The sequence below is a fragment of the Martes martes genome (assembly GCF_963455335.1).
Source record: "Martes martes genome assembly, chromosome: X".
NCBI classification, from domain to species: domain Eukaryota; kingdom Metazoa; phylum Chordata; class Mammalia; order Carnivora; family Mustelidae; genus Martes; species Martes martes.
The window spans coordinates 39,140,647-39,161,600 of NC_137897.1; the positions used below are offsets into that span (position 1 = coordinate 39,140,647).

The window sequence follows — 20,954 nt, forward strand, 5'->3', positions numbered from 1 at the left end:
TGTTATTTGAGGACTTTTGAGCAACAAGTCTCACAGAGATTTTCTGACATGAGACCCATGCAATTCAGGGCTGTCCCCCAAAAGTCCCACCAGAGCCTCAATGTACCTGATGTGTCTAGTGTATCAAAGTGTTAGCCGAGAGGTCACATATGGAATTCCTAGCTCCTGATTTTGAGCCCTCACTTGTTTCAGACACTCTTAACTCACAATCCCCCAGAGAAGAGTCCTCTATCTGGTAGCTCGGTCCACACTTGTGGTATCAACAGCTAGGAATCCAGCGTTAGGCCCTGCTCTGTGGGTCCTACAGCAGCACAAAGCCACTTCACGGCAGACTCGTTTACTCAGATGAGCTCCCCAGTACAGACTCAGAGGGGCAGAGTGCTGGTTACCCTGCTGTTTCTCTGACAGCCTCCCGGAATGCCAGATGACACAGTAGCCCTCGGCCTAACCACAAGCTCTGACCAGACTGTGGGGCAGGAGCAATGAGATTATCTGATCTGAAGTGTGTGAGGCACAGTTTGGCCAAGAATGTGGCAGTCCAGGTCTGCCACTAATAATCTCTCCTTTCTATACTGTGAATTTTGAAATAGGTGTAATTAGCCTTCGTAAATGGCTTCCATGTCAGGAAGATAAAACAAGTTGACATTACTGTCCTAGATAAAATACGAAGACTGGGAGTAGGAGAAAAGGTTAAGGATGCCCTGTATTACAATAACGAAAATAAAACCAAATATAATAAAAGCTGCCAAACGAAATTTAGCCCCCTCTATGCTTTTAACTAATATCTATTAAAAGGAAAAAAAAAACTTGGTTAACAAGAATTAAATTCTGTTCACCAAGAACTGCTTATGAAGACTAGGTTGTGACTATTTTCATTCAAGTTCTGGCAGTGTTGGTGGGACTCGTCTATTTATCCTGGGCCCATCCGGCCAGGTCAGAATTCAACATAACAAAGCACAAAACAGTGAAATAACTTGATAACATCACAAAAGTAGGGCCACCCTAAACTCATCGCAAACTTGTGATGTTCAGTGTTTTGTTCGGGGGAACTCGGGAATGATTCTAGATCCACACTATCCAGCAGAGCTCACGGCAGCTTTCTAGACCTGCACTGTCTGATGTGCTAGCCACCAGCCACATGCGGCCAGCCCCTAAGCAGTTGAAAGGTGGCTTACAGGACTACTGCTACACTTTACATTTCGTTCAGTGTCACGCCAAGTGAGAAAACAGAGCAATCAAACTAATGTGCTCATTCTGGAATGAAAACATATAGAAAGAACATGAATAATTTCCTTTCTGGTATGAGTATAAGTACATTCTGACGGGCTGCCATCTAAAATGCCAGGAAATCCCAGGAATTTTAGAGGTGTTCTACTTTAACCGGTGATTTTTCAAAAATGTGAACGGCTGAGGCCCTAAATTATTGCAGGACTAGGAGACACATGCCTTCCTGTAAAACCTTGAACTCCAGATCACAGTCTGAATGCTCTCATGTCGCAAGTGTAATAACTTGTGCTTTGCCCAAAGGACCTTCCTTCCTGAAGGTGGGATATTTCAGTGCTCGCTTCGGCAGCACATATACTGAAGGTGGGATATTTCAAAAGAAAGGGTTTCCTCTGCATCTTAAGTGCTACCTAAAGTCAGACCTTCAAAAAGTGAATGTGTGTGTGTGTGTGTGTGTGTGTGTGTGTGTGTTTTAAACAGTAGAAAGAAAGTGTGAACCCAGGGATCTTAACAGCTTCCATTACTTATATACACATCGTTACGGCCCATTCGGACCCCGTTGATTTCACAGCCTCCATGGCTGGTGATGAGCAGGGCTATTCTCTCCACCACCCTCAGACGGTGTTGTCCTTTCACAGTGGGAGGAACAGAGCTCAAGCCTACTGTGCCCTGATTTATCTACTGGCACTGAGAATCAGGTTGGGAAGAACACATGCTGATAAAGACGCAGAAAGGGCAAAGGAAACATTAAAGTCTTTGTTCTGCTTGCCCTACATCACTCCCTCCCCGAAGCCTAATCGGATCATGAACTTGGGTGGACACTGAGAACCTAACTGCATTACCAGAGTCTTTATCTTCTGGGTTGTTTTTTTTTTAAACAAAACAAAACTGCTTTTGTATCTTCAGATTCCCCATAAGGTATGAGTACTCACTTACATACTTCAAAAACAACTCAAAAGCACTGGTACTTCATTCAGATGGTGTAAGCCCTACCCCAGTCATGGCAGACATATCAAATCCTAATTCTCTTCATGAGTGAACAGCCTTGTTTAGTAGATCATAACCAAGACTTCGTGGAAGATGTGTCTGCGGCTCCGAGAATGGACCGCTCTGGCCACTAAGCTCAGTTGTGTAAGAGGGGAGACCGTTGCCAACTCCGGCTTTGGTGGGGACACACACTGCCCAGTATGCAGGGACAGAGAACGGAACCTCAGGAACACCGAGCCAGCAAGCAACCCAGAGACAGGGTGGAAAAGGGGTTAGACTTGACCCAACCTCTTGCCCCTTGGCTGAAAGGGGCACAGGGTGGGCACACACAGGAAGGAAGAAAGAGACAAAACGGCATCAAAAGAAACACGTCAGGTTAGAAGGAGGAGAAAAGCCAGGCCCAGTTAATTTGTTTCTGAGGATTTCTTCATGTCACCTGATGTACTGACGGCGCAGTTCGTTCTGGTCCTCTTCGGACAGCTCCTCGACGCCAACTCTGGGCAGCAGCAGAAGGGAACGTGAGTGTGACGGGGAGCACAAGGGAGCCAGGAGCTCTGGGCACAGGACCCGGACCACGCCCATCAAGGAACAGGCGGACTCACTCTGAAGAGAGATCCGTACCCTCTCTGAAACTGTACCCATTCTCCCAAACCCAGAGAGGCTGCTAAATTTAAATTTAAAGCAACAACGTGAGGAGCTAGGCCCAATGAGGATCAATTGGGAAGGAAGGTAAGCCTCTCAAAAGATCATGTAAGGAAAGCGGAGGAATACGTGCAGCTTGTGGAAAATCAATTTATATAAGTTTTCAGGAATTCACCTGTTCCATAGAGCAAGGTACATCCATAGGAAAAACAGAAAACAAACTTGTTACGAAACACGTATTTGACGTGTTTACACATATTTTGACACATATTCGACAGAAAAAGCAAAAAGCACCATATTGTTGAAAACAGCAACAATACTTAAGAAGACAAAGATGGCTTTTTTTTTTTTTTTGGACACAAGTAAACTGTGTTGTCCAAGGGTTCCTGAAGGTCAGGAACTCAACTTCTGCTCTTCTCTTTCTCTTGTGCCTTAGAGTTGACATGGTCCCTTTGTACCTACTTTAACAATTTCTGGGTTGTATTCAGGGTACATTTGAACCTTGCCATCAGACTAACAGCAGCGTTTCACGATCTTGGCACTATTGACACTTCAGGCCCTGGCCTTTACCTCCCAAAATACCAGTAGCAGCCTCCTACCCAGTTGAGGCAACTCAAAATTTTATCTCCAGACATTGCCAAATGGCCCCTGGGTGGCAAATTGCCCTCAATTGAGAACCACGGCACTAAATCATGTATTATCAGTTGGGGGTGGCATTGTCCCCATGGGTGTGAAGATTGGTTCTTGTGAGACAAAAAGTTTTAGACATTACAATGCTTTATACCTTCTAAAGCATGATCCTGCATAAACAAGTCTATAGCAGATCTGTGCTATTTTTTTTTCCAGATGTGTGGTACTAAGAGGTAATTGGAAGAGGTAATTGGGGGAAAAACATTTTTGAAGGGCTCCTTGTAGGGGAACAACAATGAAAACAAGGTGGAAAAACACTGTGCTAGACAATGCCCAACTTCTTACACTACCAAAATCCCTGGGAATCTGCAAGTGAGAACGAGCTATGCTTCTAAGGGGTACCTTAACAAGTCACCTGCTCAGAATGTGACTTATAGCAGATTCTCTATTTTACTATACTACTGAAAAATAGTAACCAATTCCAGAAAAGCAAACTGGACTCCATTAAGGTAAGATTCACTGATAATAATAAGAGCAATGGGAGTAGTACTGATGTTATGATTTGTAATGATAACATAATAAAGTTATATATAACATATATAATATATAATAATTAATAGCTAAAAGATAGTAAATGCTTACCATGTGCCAGATGGTACCTTTATTTATTTTTCAGATGGTATGTTTCATGAGAGAATTCTTTATCACATTTATTTTATCCTTGCACTACTGTCCTCATCTAAACGGGTAAGGAAACTGAGTCAAAGAGGTAAATAAGTTGCCCAAGGTCACAAAGGTAGAAAATGGTGGAACCAAGACTGTGGCTGAGGCTCTTAGACCCCAGAGCCCCAGTTCTTCACCTCACAGTATCCGCCCTTTAAAAAAAAAAGATTTATTTATTTGAGAGGGGGGTAGGGGGGAGGGGCAGAGGGAAAGGAAGAGAGAAACCCAAGCAGACTTCACGCTGAGCCCAACATGGGGCTCCATCCACGACCTTGAAATCATGACCTAAGCCAAAACCAAGAGTCAGACACCCAACCAACTGAGCCACCCAGGCGCCCCGGGATCCATCCTACGATTACACACTGGCGTCCTTAAAAACTCTTTTCAAATATCCAGTTACAAATGCTATTACATAAAGAGCTCAGGGCTTCTCCCTGCCTTTACTCTTCACAGTATCTGGCAAATTGTAAATTCTCAGTCTAACAGGATTATACTCAGCAGAGTGTCCTTCCTTGTCCTGGACTGTCTGCACGGCTGCGCTGTGGGGTGTGAGGGCTACCCGATGCCTGTGCATGTGCCATTCCGACCCCACCTTCACCACCACCTCATGTGTGTGTCACCTGAAGCTGGCGGCTCCAAAGAGCTACCATGCTGCCCAAATGTGCTCTGCACACATAGCAGGCTCCTTTGCTGAAACAGTCCTGTGGTCACCTTGTTAAATTGCCAACATTACGTCCTGTGTGAATAACAACATCTGCTCAAGGGACTAAGAAAAATATGTAGTTTGTGCATTACCAGAAAACAATTTGAGCATCTCACCATCATGTTTTAAAGTATCAATCACCACATACTGATTTTTAAAAGATACGCTGGATTTCTGGAAAGCAGTAACCTGGCTCTGGATTTGGGTCACGTTCATTTTTATTTTACACACAGACTAGAACTTAGCCATGGTTAAAAATCACAACTAACTCCTCATTATTTATGGTGGAACTCAGAGTCCTACCCTGGGCTTCTGACTTCTGAGCAGCCACTTAACACCTCATAAGGGCCTCTGTCCATAGCCTGGAGAAATAAGGAACAGGTAGGTGTTGATTTTACTTAGGTCATAGAGGTCAATACACCACAATGAACTTCAGGGGGTTTCTGAAGAATTTTAGAATAAGAACCTGGTTCACATAAATGATTCATGTTCATGAAGTAACATCAGAAACCACAGGCCAGAGAAACCAATGAATCTCATTACTTTATTTCTGAGGGAATTTTTCATGTAATCTCTATAAATGTCAGTTTCTATACTCAGACAATCACTATTTAAACACATCTGGAAAATGCAAAGTACTGACACCAAACATACTGTTTACCTATTTGCTTCATTATGCTGTCTGGGCAGAGCTGGACAGAAAGAAGGAAAGAATAAAGATAGGAGCAGAAATCAAAGAAATGGAGAGAAGAAAAACAATATAGGAAATCAATGAAACAAAAAGCTGGTTCTTTGAAAAGATCAATAACATTGACAAACCTCTAGCAAGACTGAAAGAAAAAAAGAGAGGAGATATAAATTTCCAATATCAGGAATGAAACAAGGAGTGTTACTATATATGTCACAGATGTCAAAAGAATAATAAGGTAATGCTACAAACAACATAAATTTGACAACTCAGATGAAACAGGACCAATTTCACAAACTACCACAGTTCACCCAATATGAAACAGCTCATCTTTTTTTTAAAAGATTGATTTATTTGAGAGAGAGAGAGCAAGCATGCAAGTGGGGGGGGGGGAGAGAATCTTGAGCAGACGCCCCGCTGAGTATGGAGCCCAATGTGGGGCTCAAACCCATGACCCTGAGACCATGACGTGAGCTAAAATCATGAGCTGGATGCTTAATCGACTGAGCCCAGGTGCCCCATGAAAGAGATCATCTTAACAGCCCTATAACTATTAAAGAAATTGCCTTCACAATTTGAAAACTCTTGAAAAAGAAGTCTCCAGGACCAGATGGTTTTACCGGAGAATTCCATTAAGCTTTCAAGATGAGTTAACACAAATTCTACACGATGTCTTCCAGAAAACAGAAGAGTAAGTAAGGAACACATCCCAGCTCATTTTGTGAGGCCAGATTACTCTGATACCAATATCAGATTGGTAAAATAGAAAAAGGCAGTACAAAATAGAATAGAAAAAGGAAAATAGAGAAAATGGTAAACCAATATCCCTCATGAACATAGAGCATAGAAATCTTTAAGAAAATAATAGCTAACAGAATTCAGCAATATATAAAAAATTTATACACCATAACCAACTGGGGTCTGTTTTAGGGAAGTAAGGCTGGTTAAATATTTGAAAATTACTTTAGAAAAAGGGGGGGGTGCCTTGGTGGCTCAGTCAGTTATGCACCTGACTCCTGATTTCAGCTCAGGTCATGATCTCAGGGTCTTGAGATCAAGTCTTCTATTGGACTCCACACTGGGTGTAGAGCCTGCTTAAGATTCTCTCTCTCTTTCTCTGCCCCTCCCTCACTCATGTATGTACTCTCTCTCTTAAAAAAAAGAAAATTAATCAATGTAACCTACCATATTAACAAGCTAAACAAGAAAAATATGATCACATCAATAGATACAGAAAAAGCATTTGATAAAATTCAACACCTGTTCATGATAAGAACAAAAACTCTCAAAAACCTAGCAACAGATAGAAATTCCCTCAACTTAACGATGATAAACATCTATAAAAACCCGACATCTAATGTTACACTTATTGGTGAAAGACTGAATGCTTTCTCCTTAAGACTAGAAACAAGGCAAGGATGTCAGCTCATGGCACTGTTACTCAATGTCATACTGGAAGTCCTAGCCAGAGCAGTGAGTCAAGAAAAGGAAATGGAAGGTACACTGGTTGGAAAGAAAGGAATAAAAGTGGCTCTGTTTGCAAATGATGTGATGGCCTATGTAGAAAATCTCAAATAAGTTACAAAACCAAACCAAACCCTCCTAGAACTAATAAATGAGTTCAGTGTGGTCACAGGATACAAGATCAACATAGAAAAACCAGGCTGCCTGCGTCGCACAGTCGGTTAAGCGTCTAACTCTTAGGTTCGGCTCAGGTCATGATCTCGGGGTCGTGGGATCCAGCCCCGCATCTGGCTCCACACTGGGCGTGGAGATTCTCCTGGAGAATCTCCTGTTGGAGATTATCTCTCTCCCTCCCTCTGCTCTTCTCCCCCTCTCCTTCTCTAAAAAACAAACAAAAAACAAAAACCAATTGTATTTCTATATCCTAGCAGTGAACAAATGGAGACTGGAATTAAAGATAGAATAGTGGGGCGCCTGGGTGGCTCAGTCTGTAAAGCATCTGCCTTTAGCTCGGGTCATGATCCCAGGGTTCTGGGATTGAGTCCCGCATCAGGCTCTCTGCTCAGAGGGGAGCCTACTTCTCTCTCTCTTCTCTCTCTGCCTACTGCTCTGCCTACTTGCGCTCTGTCAAATAAATAAATAAAACCTTTGGGGCGCCAAGTGGCTCAGTGGGTTAAGCCTCTGGCTTTGGTTCAGGTCATGATCTCAGGGTCCTGGGATTGAGCCCCACATCGGGCTCTCTGCTCAGCAGGGAGCCTGCTTCCTCCTCTCTCTCTGCCTGCCTCTCTGCCTACTTATGATCTCTCTCTGTGTCAAATAAATAAAATCTTTAAAAAGAATAAAGATAGAATAATATTTATAATTGCTCAAGAAAGAAGAAATACTTCGATATAAATCTAACAAACCAGGGCACCTGGATGGCTCAGTGGGTTAAGCCTCTGTCTTTGGCTCAGGTCATGATCTCAGGGTCCTGGGATCGAGTCCCTCATCGGGCTCCTTAGCAGAGAGCCTGCTTCCCCCTCTCTCTCTGCCTGCCTTTCTGCCTACTTGTGATTTCTCTGTGTGTCAAATAAATAAATAAAATCTTTAAAAAAACAATCTAACAAACCATGGACAGGCGCTGTATGCTGAAAACCATACAATCTAAATAAATGCAGAAACAAAGGGGCACCTGGGTGGCTCAGTGGGTTAAAGCCTCTGCCTTCGGCTCAGGTCATGATCCCAGGGTCCTGAGATCGAGCCCCACATTGGGCTCTCTGCTGAGTGGGGAGCCTGCTTTCCCCCTCTCTCTCTGCCTGCCTCTCTGCCTACTTGTGATCTCTGTCTGTCAAATAAATAAATAAAATCTTAAAAAAAAAAGAAGAAGAAGAGTGGTAACACCAAATGCTGGCAAGGATGTGGAGAAATGAGATCTCTCCTATGCCCAGTCATACACATCATCATTTCCTGATTCCTCTCTGGGCACTAGCTGCTATGTTCTAGGTGCTATCTGTACGTTACATGGATATTTCCACGATGATAAAGTTATTATATTTGTATATACAGCTTATGTGCCTCAGGGAAAGCTACACACACTCTTAGTTCTAGAAAGGACAATCTGAGTGGCCCAATTTGGAAAAGGGTTACCGGAAGTGCAAAATGTCACAAGTCAACTCTCCTATTGGTGGAAAATTATTTGCCTATACATGTGTGTAGTGTGTGGGAGGGCCTATAAACCAGGATGAAAAACCAACATGATTTAATCAGGCTCTGAGCATCCAGGTACCTACTGAGTGACCAGACAAATAGGAGCAGAAAGTAATCTCAGAGGTCAATCTTGAGATTCTTTTTTTTTTTTTTAAGATTTAATTTATTTGAGGGGCACCTGGGTGGCTCAGTGGGTTAAGCCTCTCCCTTCGGTTCAGGTCATGATCTCAGGGTCCCGGGATCGAGCCCCACATCGGGCTCTCTGCTCAGCGGGAAGCCTGCTTCCCCCTCGCTCTCTGCCTGCCTCTCTGCCTACTTGTGATCTCTGTCAAATAAATAAAACCTTTTTTTAAAGAGATTTGATTTATTTGAGGGAATGATAGAGTGAGAGAGCAGGGGAGTGGTAGAGGGAGAAGTAGGCTTCCCACTGAGCAGAGAGCCCGATGTGGGCCTCTGTCCCAGGACCCTAGCATCATGACCCAAGCCGAAGGCAGACACCCAACCAACTGAGCCACCCAGGCGCCCTTAATCTTGAGATTCTTAGAGATTCTCAACTGTGTGCAGGGTAAACCTCCTTTCTTACCTTTATTCTAACACAGAACAAAGATGGTACCATTATATGTGTCAGGTTTAGAGCCAAAAAGCTATCCATTTTCTTCTTTAGGTTCATATTCCCATGATGAATTATTTTCCTTAATACAACTCTTGAGATTCATACCAGGAACTCAAAGTTCTGGTCATCCCAAATTTCATGACACAGAGGTGCCCAACACCGTCCACCTTCTCACAGGTGGTTGAACACAGCAGTTCAGCCTGTGGACTGGGTGCCAAGACTGCCGGGGCCCAAATCCCAGCCCATCCCCCTAAAGCTCTGTGACCTGGGCAAGTTATTTCTCTGGGCCTCAGTTCTGTCAACTCTGAAATGATGAGCATAGTCGTAGCTTCTCTACAGAATGTTGTGAAGATTGTCTTAATACAGGCGCAGCATCTTGTACAACGCCTGCATCACACAAGTGTTAGCTATTATGGGACTGCCACTGATCAGCCCCAAGTAGCTTCTGCAGACCCACAAGGATGTGAGGCTGAAACTTGCTAGGCCAGAAACGGTGCAGCTGGCAGAGGCCAAGCCCAGGAATCCCTGCCTGCCATCAAGACAGAAGTCCTTGATGGGGCTACGGAGGTCTCTCCAATTCCAGTTTTCTCCCAAATTCCAGTCCCCCCGCCCCCCAAGGTAGGCTCTGCAGCTGTTGTCTGGGCATTCTATATTCCAGAGAAGGGAATGCAAACTAAAAGCGGGCAGAGGAAGAAAAACAGAAAAACATCGCCACCTTGTGGCTTTCCAGAGAATTCCTCTTCACACCCATGCACGCCGAGAGCCTTGTCTCCTGATCACATTCACCCTCTGCAGACTCCAAATGGATGGAGGTGGTGGGGGTGCCTCCCATGAGCAGAGCACACCCACTGAGAGCTGAAGGGGCTGCAGAAGGTCTGCCGGCATGCTTTCACTTAGCATTTGGGGAAACTAAGGCCCAAAGACATGCGAAGGACTTGCCTTGAACCAGAGCCAGAGCTAGGCTCTGGGACACCTGACCTCTGTTCCAGTGCACTCCTTACCCTAACATGCTGGAGCTTGCCAGCCCCTCTGGGCTTCAAACGCCCTTAAAAAACAAAAAATCAAAGTTTGGTCAGGGCTCTCAGTCCTGACCGAGCTGCAAAACCACAGGCAGGGGACATGCATGAGGCTGCAACAGAGGATGGTGACACAGGAAATGTAACCTCTTTGGTACGCTTCAGCAAGAGACAGAGCAAACAATTTCCTCCTAGAAACAAAACTCAAATTGTCTCTTTTTGTTTCTGGTGGATGAGGTGGCTCTGAAGGCCAGAGGTGTGATTTCACAGGAATGTGCACTGCCTGACTTTGCTGGCAGTGACATCCGTTCTCCTGACTGCAGCTTTAAGACTTTGGAATTCTTGCCCTAGTGTCACTGTTCTAGGAAGGTCCAGGTGTTTCTAAGGCCTTGTGTTGTCGTATTGACAGAAATTTTCATGCCCACCTTCTTTTTTTCTTGTGGAAAAGTCAATATTCTGAATTTTTAGTCATTGCTTTTTATTTTCAATCCCTCCCCCAAACCCAAGCCAACACAACCCTGTTAAGAACCTTCCACACACTAAGCTGTCTCCCCCGCCACACACACACACCTGCATCAGGGTGGGCACAAGTGACCCAGTTAGACACAAAACTGACCGTGGTTTCAAACTGACCTTATGTTAAGCCACGACAACATGGGCGTCGTGCCTCCACCAATGACCCAAACAGTGAAGAAGACAATGAGGAGCGTGGTCGTGAACATCATCTGGCGGGCATAGGATGCTGTGTCTCGGATGGCCAGTGCAAATGCCATGGCCCCCCTGAGGCCTGCAGGGACCGGAGAAGAAGATTTGGTTACAAGGCCAAATGACAGTGTATCCTCGAGTGCACTGTTGCCACTTGGGGCTAATGGCTGGACCCTGCGTGCTGTCTCATTTGGAAAGAAGAAACTTAAGGGCATATGGTTTTCTCCTGTTGGACTTTTTTTTTTTTTTCCAAAATGCCCGTAATGTAAGGAGAAGAACACCGCACTATTTTGTATGGCCCATTCTAGGACAACAACACACTCTTATTGCTGAAATAGTTCTGCTAGGAACATGAAGTAAAAAGAAATGTAAATAAAAAATAAAAACATAAGCTCTCTAGGTCTGTGATCCCAGCACTATACGGTCATTATAAATGGAAGTAGCAGGCTAGGTATGAATATGGCAAATGCATATTTGTGGCTTCTGTGCCACGAACCACAGAGCAGGTCAGCATTTCCTTAGCAAAGCCACACAGAGAAGCAACAATGTAACTTGATCTACATCAGGGGCTGGCAACTTTTTCTGTAAATGGTCAGATATTAGAGATCTTAGGCTTTATGGGGCAAGGGGGGAAAAATTAAGAATACTGTGCAGGTACTGATGTATAAGAGAAAAAACAGATTCCCACAAAATCTTATCGACAAAAACCAAGAATGGACTCATAATAACTGAGTACAGTTTGTTGTAATATAGGTGCGTTAATGCAAACAGTGGGATTCTCTTGGAGGACGAGATTTCACCTGATTGGATTTCAAAGTCAGTGTCTCCTCTCATGACATGGACTGTAGATGTCCATCGGTAAAAGCCATTCTGAGCCGTGGCGTGTATGACAACAGACAGCAGAGAGATTGGACCCCAGGACTACAGTTCACTGACCCTTCACCCACATTAACGGGCATTAAGATTAGGCACCAAATACTTAGAGTGAGTACAGCACAACCCGTAGGGAAGTTGAATCACTATGTTTATATCTGAAACTAACATAAACATTGTGTGTCAACTTGACTAAAAACAAAACAAAACAAACAAAAAACCCTGCCAAATAGAAATTAACTTTATGTAGTTAAGTTACATTTAACTAAGTTACATTTAACTAATTACATACATTTAATTAATTACATACATTTAAATTAATACATAAAATTAATTAATAATTTTAATTACCTTTAATTTTAAAAACATATGTCTTGATCTACATAGTGCAACACTCACAAAGGAATTGAAACAATTGTGAATATTCTTAATATATATTCACAAATATTTGTTCTTCTTTTATGTGAGTTCTCATATTTTTATTTTGCATTAGATTTTACGTATGTTATATTTAATAAAATATTGTTTGTTTTTTTAAAAAAAAGATTAAACACCCACATTTTAATGTTTGCCATTCTAAGCTCTTTTGTTCCTTCTTCAAAGCACACTCCTCATTTGTTTTAAAGTAAAGAGTGACTCCATGGTCTTCAATAGATACCTGGCACAAGCTCCTGTTCACCAGCAGTGGGGGGGGGGCACACGACAACTGTGTATGTTGTATAAGAGCAAGAAAAGTTATATGCACTGTATCTGTTTGTGTAGTTTCCTACCTTTCCTGATAATCTTGCAAATTCGCTAATCTGAGAACTTCACAATTCACTGCAGAATGACTCCCCAAAAATGACATGAAAAAACAAAGTTAACGTTTTCTGTTAATCTGTGCTAGGGAGACACTTGCGCACATCTAGAACACCAACAGCCACCATTGTCAACAATCAATATTTAAGCCTCTAAAAGGATGCTGTCTCCAAGAACAAAGTGTGGGGGTCAGAGAGAGACAACGTGTGCTACAGTCGTCTTGATTTTATTAGGTAAACACTGTATGCTGTACGATAGAGAAGCCTTGGATTTTTCACCACTTTAAAGAACTGAGTTCCTTTCGATGGTGAGATTGCTCCCGGCAGGAAGTAACTTTTACAGGAGATGATATCTTTAAACAGCTCTGTGTATGTCGCAGTCTTTTAGTACAGAAAATAATGAACATACTTTAAATTTATCCAGGTGCTGAGTTATCTCCAGCTGGCTTCACTCTTTCCCAGCAGCCCTTTCTTGATATGGAAAGAGGACCTTGGCATGCCCTTCTCAGAAACCTCTAAAGTTGCCCGGCTGCTCTCGAGTCAAGCCCAACCTCTTGGGCACAGCACTGGGGCTTCCTTGGGGTCCAGACTCCAACAGTGGTTCTCAAAGTGTGGTCCTCAAACCACTAGCAGCAGCAGCAGAAGCAGCCAAGAATATGTGAGAAGTGCCCATTCCTGGGAACCCTGTACCTGCAGAAGCACTCTGGCGGTGGGACCCCGCGAGGGCCTCTAACCAGCCCAACAGGTGGTTCCGACGCCGCCTGAGCTCCCAGCAGCCTAGATGCAATTTTCGCCATCCAACCTGACCCTCTTTCTGCATTATCCCCTGTGTCTTACAGTGAAAGCACACTGCTGCCCTTCCTGGAAAAAGCCTGGCAACGCTCTCCTGATTGTCCAACCTGCTGCCTCACGAGACTCATTTCTGGCAAACTCAGGACGAAGGCTGCCCCCTCGGTAAAGATGGCCCCAGGCCCTCCTCTTCCCCACACTTGATTGCAGTGTGTCACGCTCCCTCCAGAGGAAGTTAGCTCTTTGCTCACCTGCCTCCCCCACAGCAGACTGGGAGTCTGGCAAGGAGGCAGTCTTTGTCCCCTCCAGAACCCAGAGTGCTGCATTATAAAGAGGATGCTGTGTGGACAGCTGTCAGAGTGAAAGGTACTCACTGCAGCAGGTGGCCTGTTTCAGTACAGAGGTAAGCAAGTACCACACAGAGCAACTGCTTCGCGGTGCAGTGCCTGTTGCCGAGACATCCAGAAGACTCTGACACCCCCCTCCCCCACGAGAACCACCACGTTTCAGTCAAGGGCTGCCACTCACTTTGCCTCTTGTGCAGTCCCTCCCTATCCCCCACAGAGGACAGAGGTACCTTTAAGGATCCCTGTGGCCTCCGGAGGCCCCACCATCTCCTCCCTCTGCTCTACAAAGACCCTCTAACTTGGGTCTCATCTATGATGCCTGATGCTTACTGTGTGCTTACTGCACCATCAGCTCAGGCCAGCTGCTCTCTCCTTCCTTTACCTCTGCATATTTTACTGTCCTTTGTTCCCTTGGTGGCTTCTGCACACTTCTGAGCTTTACGGGGTGGCGGGGGAGGGTGGTGGATGTGGGAGACAGTGTAGATCAAGCAGCACTATCACAGCTGTTAATTTCCAGTGTGGGGCTCATCTTGCTTATGCAAGTGGTTTTTCGGTTTGGTTGGTTTTGTGTTGTTTTATGCTTCAGAGAAAGTTGGGGCTGGGAGGAACCTCAACTAAGTAGCTCAATTTCATTATTTTACAAGACTGGATACTGCAGCTGGGAGGTACAGAGTGACCTGGCCTGTATTCTTTCTCATTAAAGACCTAGAAATTTTAAGTCTGGAACCCTTCTGGAAGATTAAGGGTTATGAACACCGACCAGAAAATAATCAAGCACTTTAAATACTTGTATACCTCTAGGTCCCATGGGTGGTAGAGATAAAAATGAAGATGCGGCTATTTTGGGGGAGAACGTTCACATTTGGTAGTACAGCTTGCAAAACCAGAGTTAACTCTAGCATGTATGTCAGCCTACTCAGCACTGCAGGGATACAAAAGAACCAGGCGTCTGAACTTCTGGCTCTTCCTGGACCTTATTGATAATATTTTAATCATGCTAGCATTCCTGCCAAATAAAATTCATTTTTCTTGACATGTACGGTTTTTTACCTGAAAACATCATCATGTGTTGAAAGTTCCAGCCAATCTTGTGCCTTCTGCCCAAGTTGAGGAAGAAGGAGAGTGGGTAGATGTGTGCAGCTCTGCCCAGGAAGATGGCGACCTGACCACCAGGTGGAGGTTAAGGACTGAACAGCTTTCTAGAAAGGCATCCTCCCCAGAGCCTCTGGCAGAGCAGAGTGTGTTAGCGATGCTGTGACCCCTCATGACCAGGAGATAACTGCACAAAGACCAGGATGGTCGCACGAGGCAGCCAGGCTGTCCAGCCTCCCCTGAAACAAGTCTCCGCAGCAAGTGGGGATTCAGTTAGACGGCTTTCCCAGCCTTCTGGCTCCCACCGGAGTTCATTTCAAACCTTTTAAATGGGCTGTTGTAACTTCTTCTTTTTAAAGATTTTATTTATTTATTTGAGAGAGAGACTATGAGAGCAAGAGCACAAGCAGTGGGGAGGAGGCAGAGGGAGAGGCAGGCTCCCCGCTGAGCAGAGACCCTGATGCTGCGGGGCTTGAGCCCAGGACCCCAGGATCGTGCCCTGAGCCGAAGGCAGACACATAACTGACTGAACCACCCAGGCATCTCTGTTATAACTTCTTAATTTAATCACACTGATGTGGACCAAGTTTCCCATCTCTCTAAAAATGAGTCCAGAAATAAGCTCAAGCACCACGGCAGGGGTTGGGGGGTGCGTTGAGAGGAGCAAATAGTGGCTTGGGCTCCATGAGAAGGAAAGTCACAAGAAGAGCAAACGCCTAACCTCCAGGTCAAACGGTAAAGAGCAAATGTCCTGGGTAAGAGCGCATACGCTTCAGTCAGAAGTAGAGAGCAGGGGCCCGAAAGGACCAGGAAGATGCTACAAGTGAGACACTTTGTGCGGACACACAAAGGACTCAGGCCACTGAAGGAGCACTCCTAGCTCTCCTAAGACTCAATGGGAGGGGGAGATTTTTCTACCTAAGTGGCTCAAAAGTCTTCCGGAGGGGAGAGCCATGGAAATGAGGGAGTGTGGAAGGGGAGCTCTGCTGTGGACAGCTAAGAATTCAGGGAAACAGGTCATCCTTCACTTGCTGAGTTAGACTAGAGTCTGGCAGAGAGCTGCATGCTGCCCTGGTCGCAGAAGGAAACCGCCGTGGGAGCCGCGGGGACAGGGAGCTTCTGGGCCAGCCAAGCACCAGCTGCCTAAGCTGCAGCTGTTTCAGACACAACCCAGGGCGGAACTGTCTTCTGCCTCCTTCAGGGTAAAGGACTGACTGTTTTTCTGCTTTTAGCTGTGTGTTTTTTTTTTTTAATCTGTGCCCCTCCCAACCCCTCTGGTTCTGTGTTGTGTTGTTTTGTTTCGAACAGAAGGAAACAGGTAGTGCTTAGAAAGCACATTTTATCCCAGAAGCCACGCAAAGGTCCTCAAGTGGTAAGGGGCCTTCGGGGCTCCCAGGGGGCTCCCCCCACCCCTGGCTTGCCCTCCCAGCAAGGCCCTCCTCTGTAAACAAGGGCTGCTGCTCTCACTCTCTCTCTCCCCAGATGCTGTGCTCTGAATACAGATCTAGAGGGCATGTGAGGTCTTTCTGGAGCAAGAATGAGAACGCTGATCCCCCAGATTTTTAGCTTCAGTCTTGGCGAGTATGTAAATCCATCCAAAAGAGCCCCAGGTGAAGGAGATAACACTCTAATCAGAAGGACCCCGCACAGCGATAGGCCAACCACAGTCACTATCCAGCTGCTTGGTGAGTATCCCCTGGTCCTCAAGCCCAGAAGAGAAAAACACTCCTTTTTTTTTTTTTTTAAAAGGTTACCCATGAGGCCTCAGAAAAAGCAAGCATAAATGCCCAGCAATAGGGGACGTTGGCTCAGTGTTTACAAATCTAGGCTGAGCTGAACTGCTGCTGTTCCAAGGCCCAGAGGAGCTCACGTCAATGAAAACAATAGGATCGGAGGCCAAGCGAGCAAAACTCTGAGCTGTCCACCCACAGCTGGGCATTCACATCCCTCCTTTCTTCAGAGAAGCCAATCCCTAAAACAGTGTCTCTCTTCCAAAAACTGCACTCCCCATGGAACTAAGTCAAGGAACCAAGTATTTTTCCGTTTTGTCTTTTCTTCCTCTCCTTTTTCTTTCTTCTTTTTTTTTGGGGGGGGGAATAAAGGGAGTCTTCCCCACTGTGATCTATCACATCGGGTATGCTCCAGGGAAAGCGGATTTATTGCCGGCAGGCCTTTCTCGGCAGCGTGAGGAAGGGCTGCCTGTGCAGTTGGGAACAAGATTAATAGAACCTTCAGGTCTTCCAAACTGGGAACTCTCTGGATTGGAATTCATGTAGCAATGAAATAATGATTCTGGGACTGACACAGTGGCCAACTTGCAGATCTGCTAAGAAGGGTGCTTTATGGGGCACCTGGATGGCTCAGTCGGTTGAGCATCTGACTCTTCGTTTCAGCTCAGGTCATGGTCTCGGACTCCCACGTCCCACGTGCCATGTCAGGACCCAGTGCAGAGTCTGCTTCCCACTCTTCCTCCCCCTCTGCCCCTGCCCCTGCATGCAGAGGCACATGCGTGCTCGTCTCTCTCTCTAAAATAAATGACTAAATAAAATCTTTATAAATAAATAAATACATAAGATAAATAAGAAAATAAATAAATAAAGTAAATAAGAAGAAGGGTGTTCTATAAAACAAGCTACCACCTGCCATGCACCAGGCTAACAGGAAAACTGTCTTACACAGAACACTCAGAGAGGACAGCCTCAGATGAATGCCGATCTTTCCACTGAATCCACTGAGTTTTATGAACCTCGTAAGCCTTCTTTTTCTCATCAGGAAAACACCATCACGAACCAGTGCTGGCTCAGTCACCCACCCCAAACAGAAATTCTTTTTATTATAGCTTCCCCAGCAATGGTCACTTGTCCACAGTCAAAACAGTAGAACCAAAAAAAGGATACAAAAGCTCCAATGATGAACACAGGGCTGAAAACATGCTTCTGGAAGGTAAACAGCGCCAGGCCCATGTAGGAGAAGATGAAATTCTCTGCCAGGAAGTGTAACACCTCAAAGAGCTGCACGGGATGGGAAAAGGAAGCCGTAAACCCTGTGGGGCACCTCCCTTGTATGCACAACTAACTCGTGAAGACCCAGGGCTTGCTCTCACCTGCTTCGTTCGACTTCGTGACTCCACCGACAGGTTGTTGTAGGTGTAATGAGCCTGTGTGATTCCGCAGAAAAGGACAGCCACAACGCCTGGTGGGAGATTTTTTTTAAAAAAAGAAAGAAAAAAAATCAATGGGGAAAAAAATGAAGCAGGAAAAAAATCCCCACTGAAACAAAAACTTCAGGTGGGCAAGCCCAATATATCCAGCTTCCTGAACAGTTTGGAAAGTTTCCTATTAGTGAAAGTTTGGAATAGTTTGGGAAGTTTTCCTATGGCCTGCCCCCACCACTCATACCAACCTTCCCTTCTTCTGTCTTCCTTCAAAGCCAAGGTGCCTGAATTCCCTCCTTGTTCCAGTTTTAAGGGCATTCTCTCTCCTCTAAACTCCCACTGAATTTGGCATTTAGCATTCACTCTTTCCAAGAGGCTGTGGGGTGCCTCATATCCATGGGACCCATCATATCCTTTGGTCACGTTCTGCTCTGTTCTTAGAAGGAATGAATTTAATTGCAAGCAAATGCTTTCTGTTTGTGCATGGTGTAGGGTTTCAGACAAAATGGATCCGGAGTACTGTGCCATTTTTTTCTAAGCCTTGGTTACCTTGATTTAGGATTAATGGTAACCATTTTGTTGTGCAAGACAACTGATGCACCTGGACCGTGCCTTGACCTTTACAGATAATTGCCAAAGTTTAAAGAAGTGGGGTATATTATAAGGCTGCCTATAAAGATATGTTGCATTATTTTGAAAAGAGAATTAAAAGGGCTTCCCAACTACCTGGATTGTGTATAGCAATTGTACTTGAGTTTTCTAGTGGAAAAATTCAGTGATTCTTTTTTTTTAATGAGAGAATGGGAAGAACTACAACCACAAGGTTACTTATACTAATACATGAAACTGGCATCATAAACACATAGTATTGAAAAATAATGATTAAATAAACCAGAGCCAAAACAAGGACGAACTGTGTTCACATTCATTGGAGTAGATACAAAGTTACCCTTACAAGGATACAGATTTTGTCTGTTGCTTGTTACTGTTCATGAAAGAAGCAGCAATCTAAGGATGATAACAGCTAAGAGGTTAATGTGTTCGTTAACCTCTGCAGCTAAACATCTGCTTGCAACTGGAACCAGTACTCAGAGATAGCTGAGCTTGAAGCAATAAATTTCATCCTTTAAAAATGTGTAGCTCTGGGAAACAAAACTATTCCTCAGGCAGAACACCAGGCTCGCTCAGCAACCCTCCATGCAGACGCTATGGGAGCGGTGAATGAACTCCACCAGGCGGCTCCGCGAGTTCCCCCCAAGTTTGCACAGCCCTGGCTGCCGGGAGGGGAAGGGTAGCCCACAGGTAGTGAAAACCCACCTGTGAAGCCACAGGCTTCCGCCAAAAGGAAGGTGCTCCAGGACATCAAGAAGAAGAGTGCCGTCTCCAGGAGGGGGAAGCAGTGCAGCTTGGTAAACTTGGTCACGTGGGCCTCTGTCAAGGAATTTGGCTCCGGGAACAAGTTATGGGGGCCACCAAGAACCACACTCGGTAAGCCCAGGACCCCCTTCCCTAAGGGCTATCCTTTCCCTACAACTCTTCTTTTGGGGGCCCCCAAAGCTGCTGCTCGGTTTTTGAAGCAAGAAAAAGTAAGTTTTCTGGTAGAAAAGAGGTTATCAAGGGCTGGGAGAGAGGAGAGAGGGGGGTATTGTTTCTGTCTGCGATGATGAGAAAGATCTGGAAACAGTGGGGATGGTGGCACGAACAATGTGGATGTACTTAATGCCACTGAATTATACATCTAAAATGCTTCAAATGGCCAATTGCGTTATATGTATTTTACCACAATTTAAAAAGACAGTAATGTAACATACCCAAAGCCATTTAACTGTACACTTCAAAAGGGTGAATTGTATGGTATGCAAATTTTACCTCAATAAAACGGTCTTTAAAAAATGGAGCTTTCTAAAGCAACGGGAAATAGGTTTTCTGTGCTCCTTACAATGCCCAGGGCTCTGACGGGCTCAGTCTTGGCCTGAGGGGTGACTGGCAGGGAGTTCTAACAGCACTGGGGGTACCTCAGGCAGGACCTGGGGAGGGAGATGAGGACAGTGAGACTCTGACCTCTGTGGGCCTCTATGACCTGAGGCCAACAGCAGGTGCCTCACGAATGCATGAGAAATGAAGAAATAAAACGCACAACTCCAGGTACTGGTGTCACTTTCGGGGACAGAGAGTCCCCTCGTAACACTGCCCTTCCAGTGGGCTAGCATGGAAGCCTTTCCTGAGTGCTCTCACCAAGCTGCCTGAGTCCCCAGGGCATCACGGGGGTCTCTGGGAAGGAAGCGATGGATCCGGGCGAGCCAGTAGGGTAGCCACTAGCCACGAGGGGCTCCTGAACACTGGAAGTGGGGCTAGTCTAAGTTGGGAGATGCTGCAAGAGCAAAATGCGTGCCACGTTGCAGAGGTTTATTATAGAAATTGCACGTATGAAATCTCAGTGATAATCTGGATTTTGACTGCAGGCTGAGATGACAAAGCTGGCAGCTGTGGCTCCTGTGGCATCGTACTGGACAGTGGGGATCTAAATGCCACCGAAAGAACATTTGATGAAGTACTCCGCACACCTGTCAAGGGGTGGTCTGCTCAGCCCATGCTTTGCTTTACTGTTGCTTGGCTGGTTTTTGAAGTGAATAGGATACAATCCTTCACTTACGGGAGGCCACCTTGCAGTAACAGCCACTGACGGCCCCAGGCAGTTACCACCACCGTAGCCCATGTGACCCACAACAGCTGAGGGCAGGCTCCAGGCTCCAGTACTTTCCAGCCTGTTCCCTCCCGGCCTCCTGGCTCTCTCCCCGACTCCAAAACCAATGTCCTCCCC

The 20,954-nt window shown here is 45.3% G+C and overlaps 1 protein-coding gene across 1 annotated transcript; it reads right to left on the reverse strand.

The window, feature by feature from the left end:
- Positions 1-9,409: 9,409 nt before the first annotated feature.
- On the reverse strand, positions 9,410-20,849 carry LOC308337346 (sodium/hydrogen exchanger 7-like; the record flags this gene model as incomplete). The annotated part of the gene is made up of 7 exons (XM_080795494.1): positions 9,410-11,163; positions 14,938-15,049; positions 17,877-17,990; positions 18,083-18,171; positions 19,451-19,564; positions 20,369-20,489; positions 20,787-20,849. The coding sequence occupies 7 exons, from the start codon at positions 20,847-20,849 to the stop codon at positions 11,000-11,002; spliced, it is 777 nt and encodes a 258-aa protein (XP_080651620.1). The 3' UTR covers positions 9,410-10,999.
- Between the last annotated feature and the right edge of the window lie 105 nt (positions 20,850-20,954).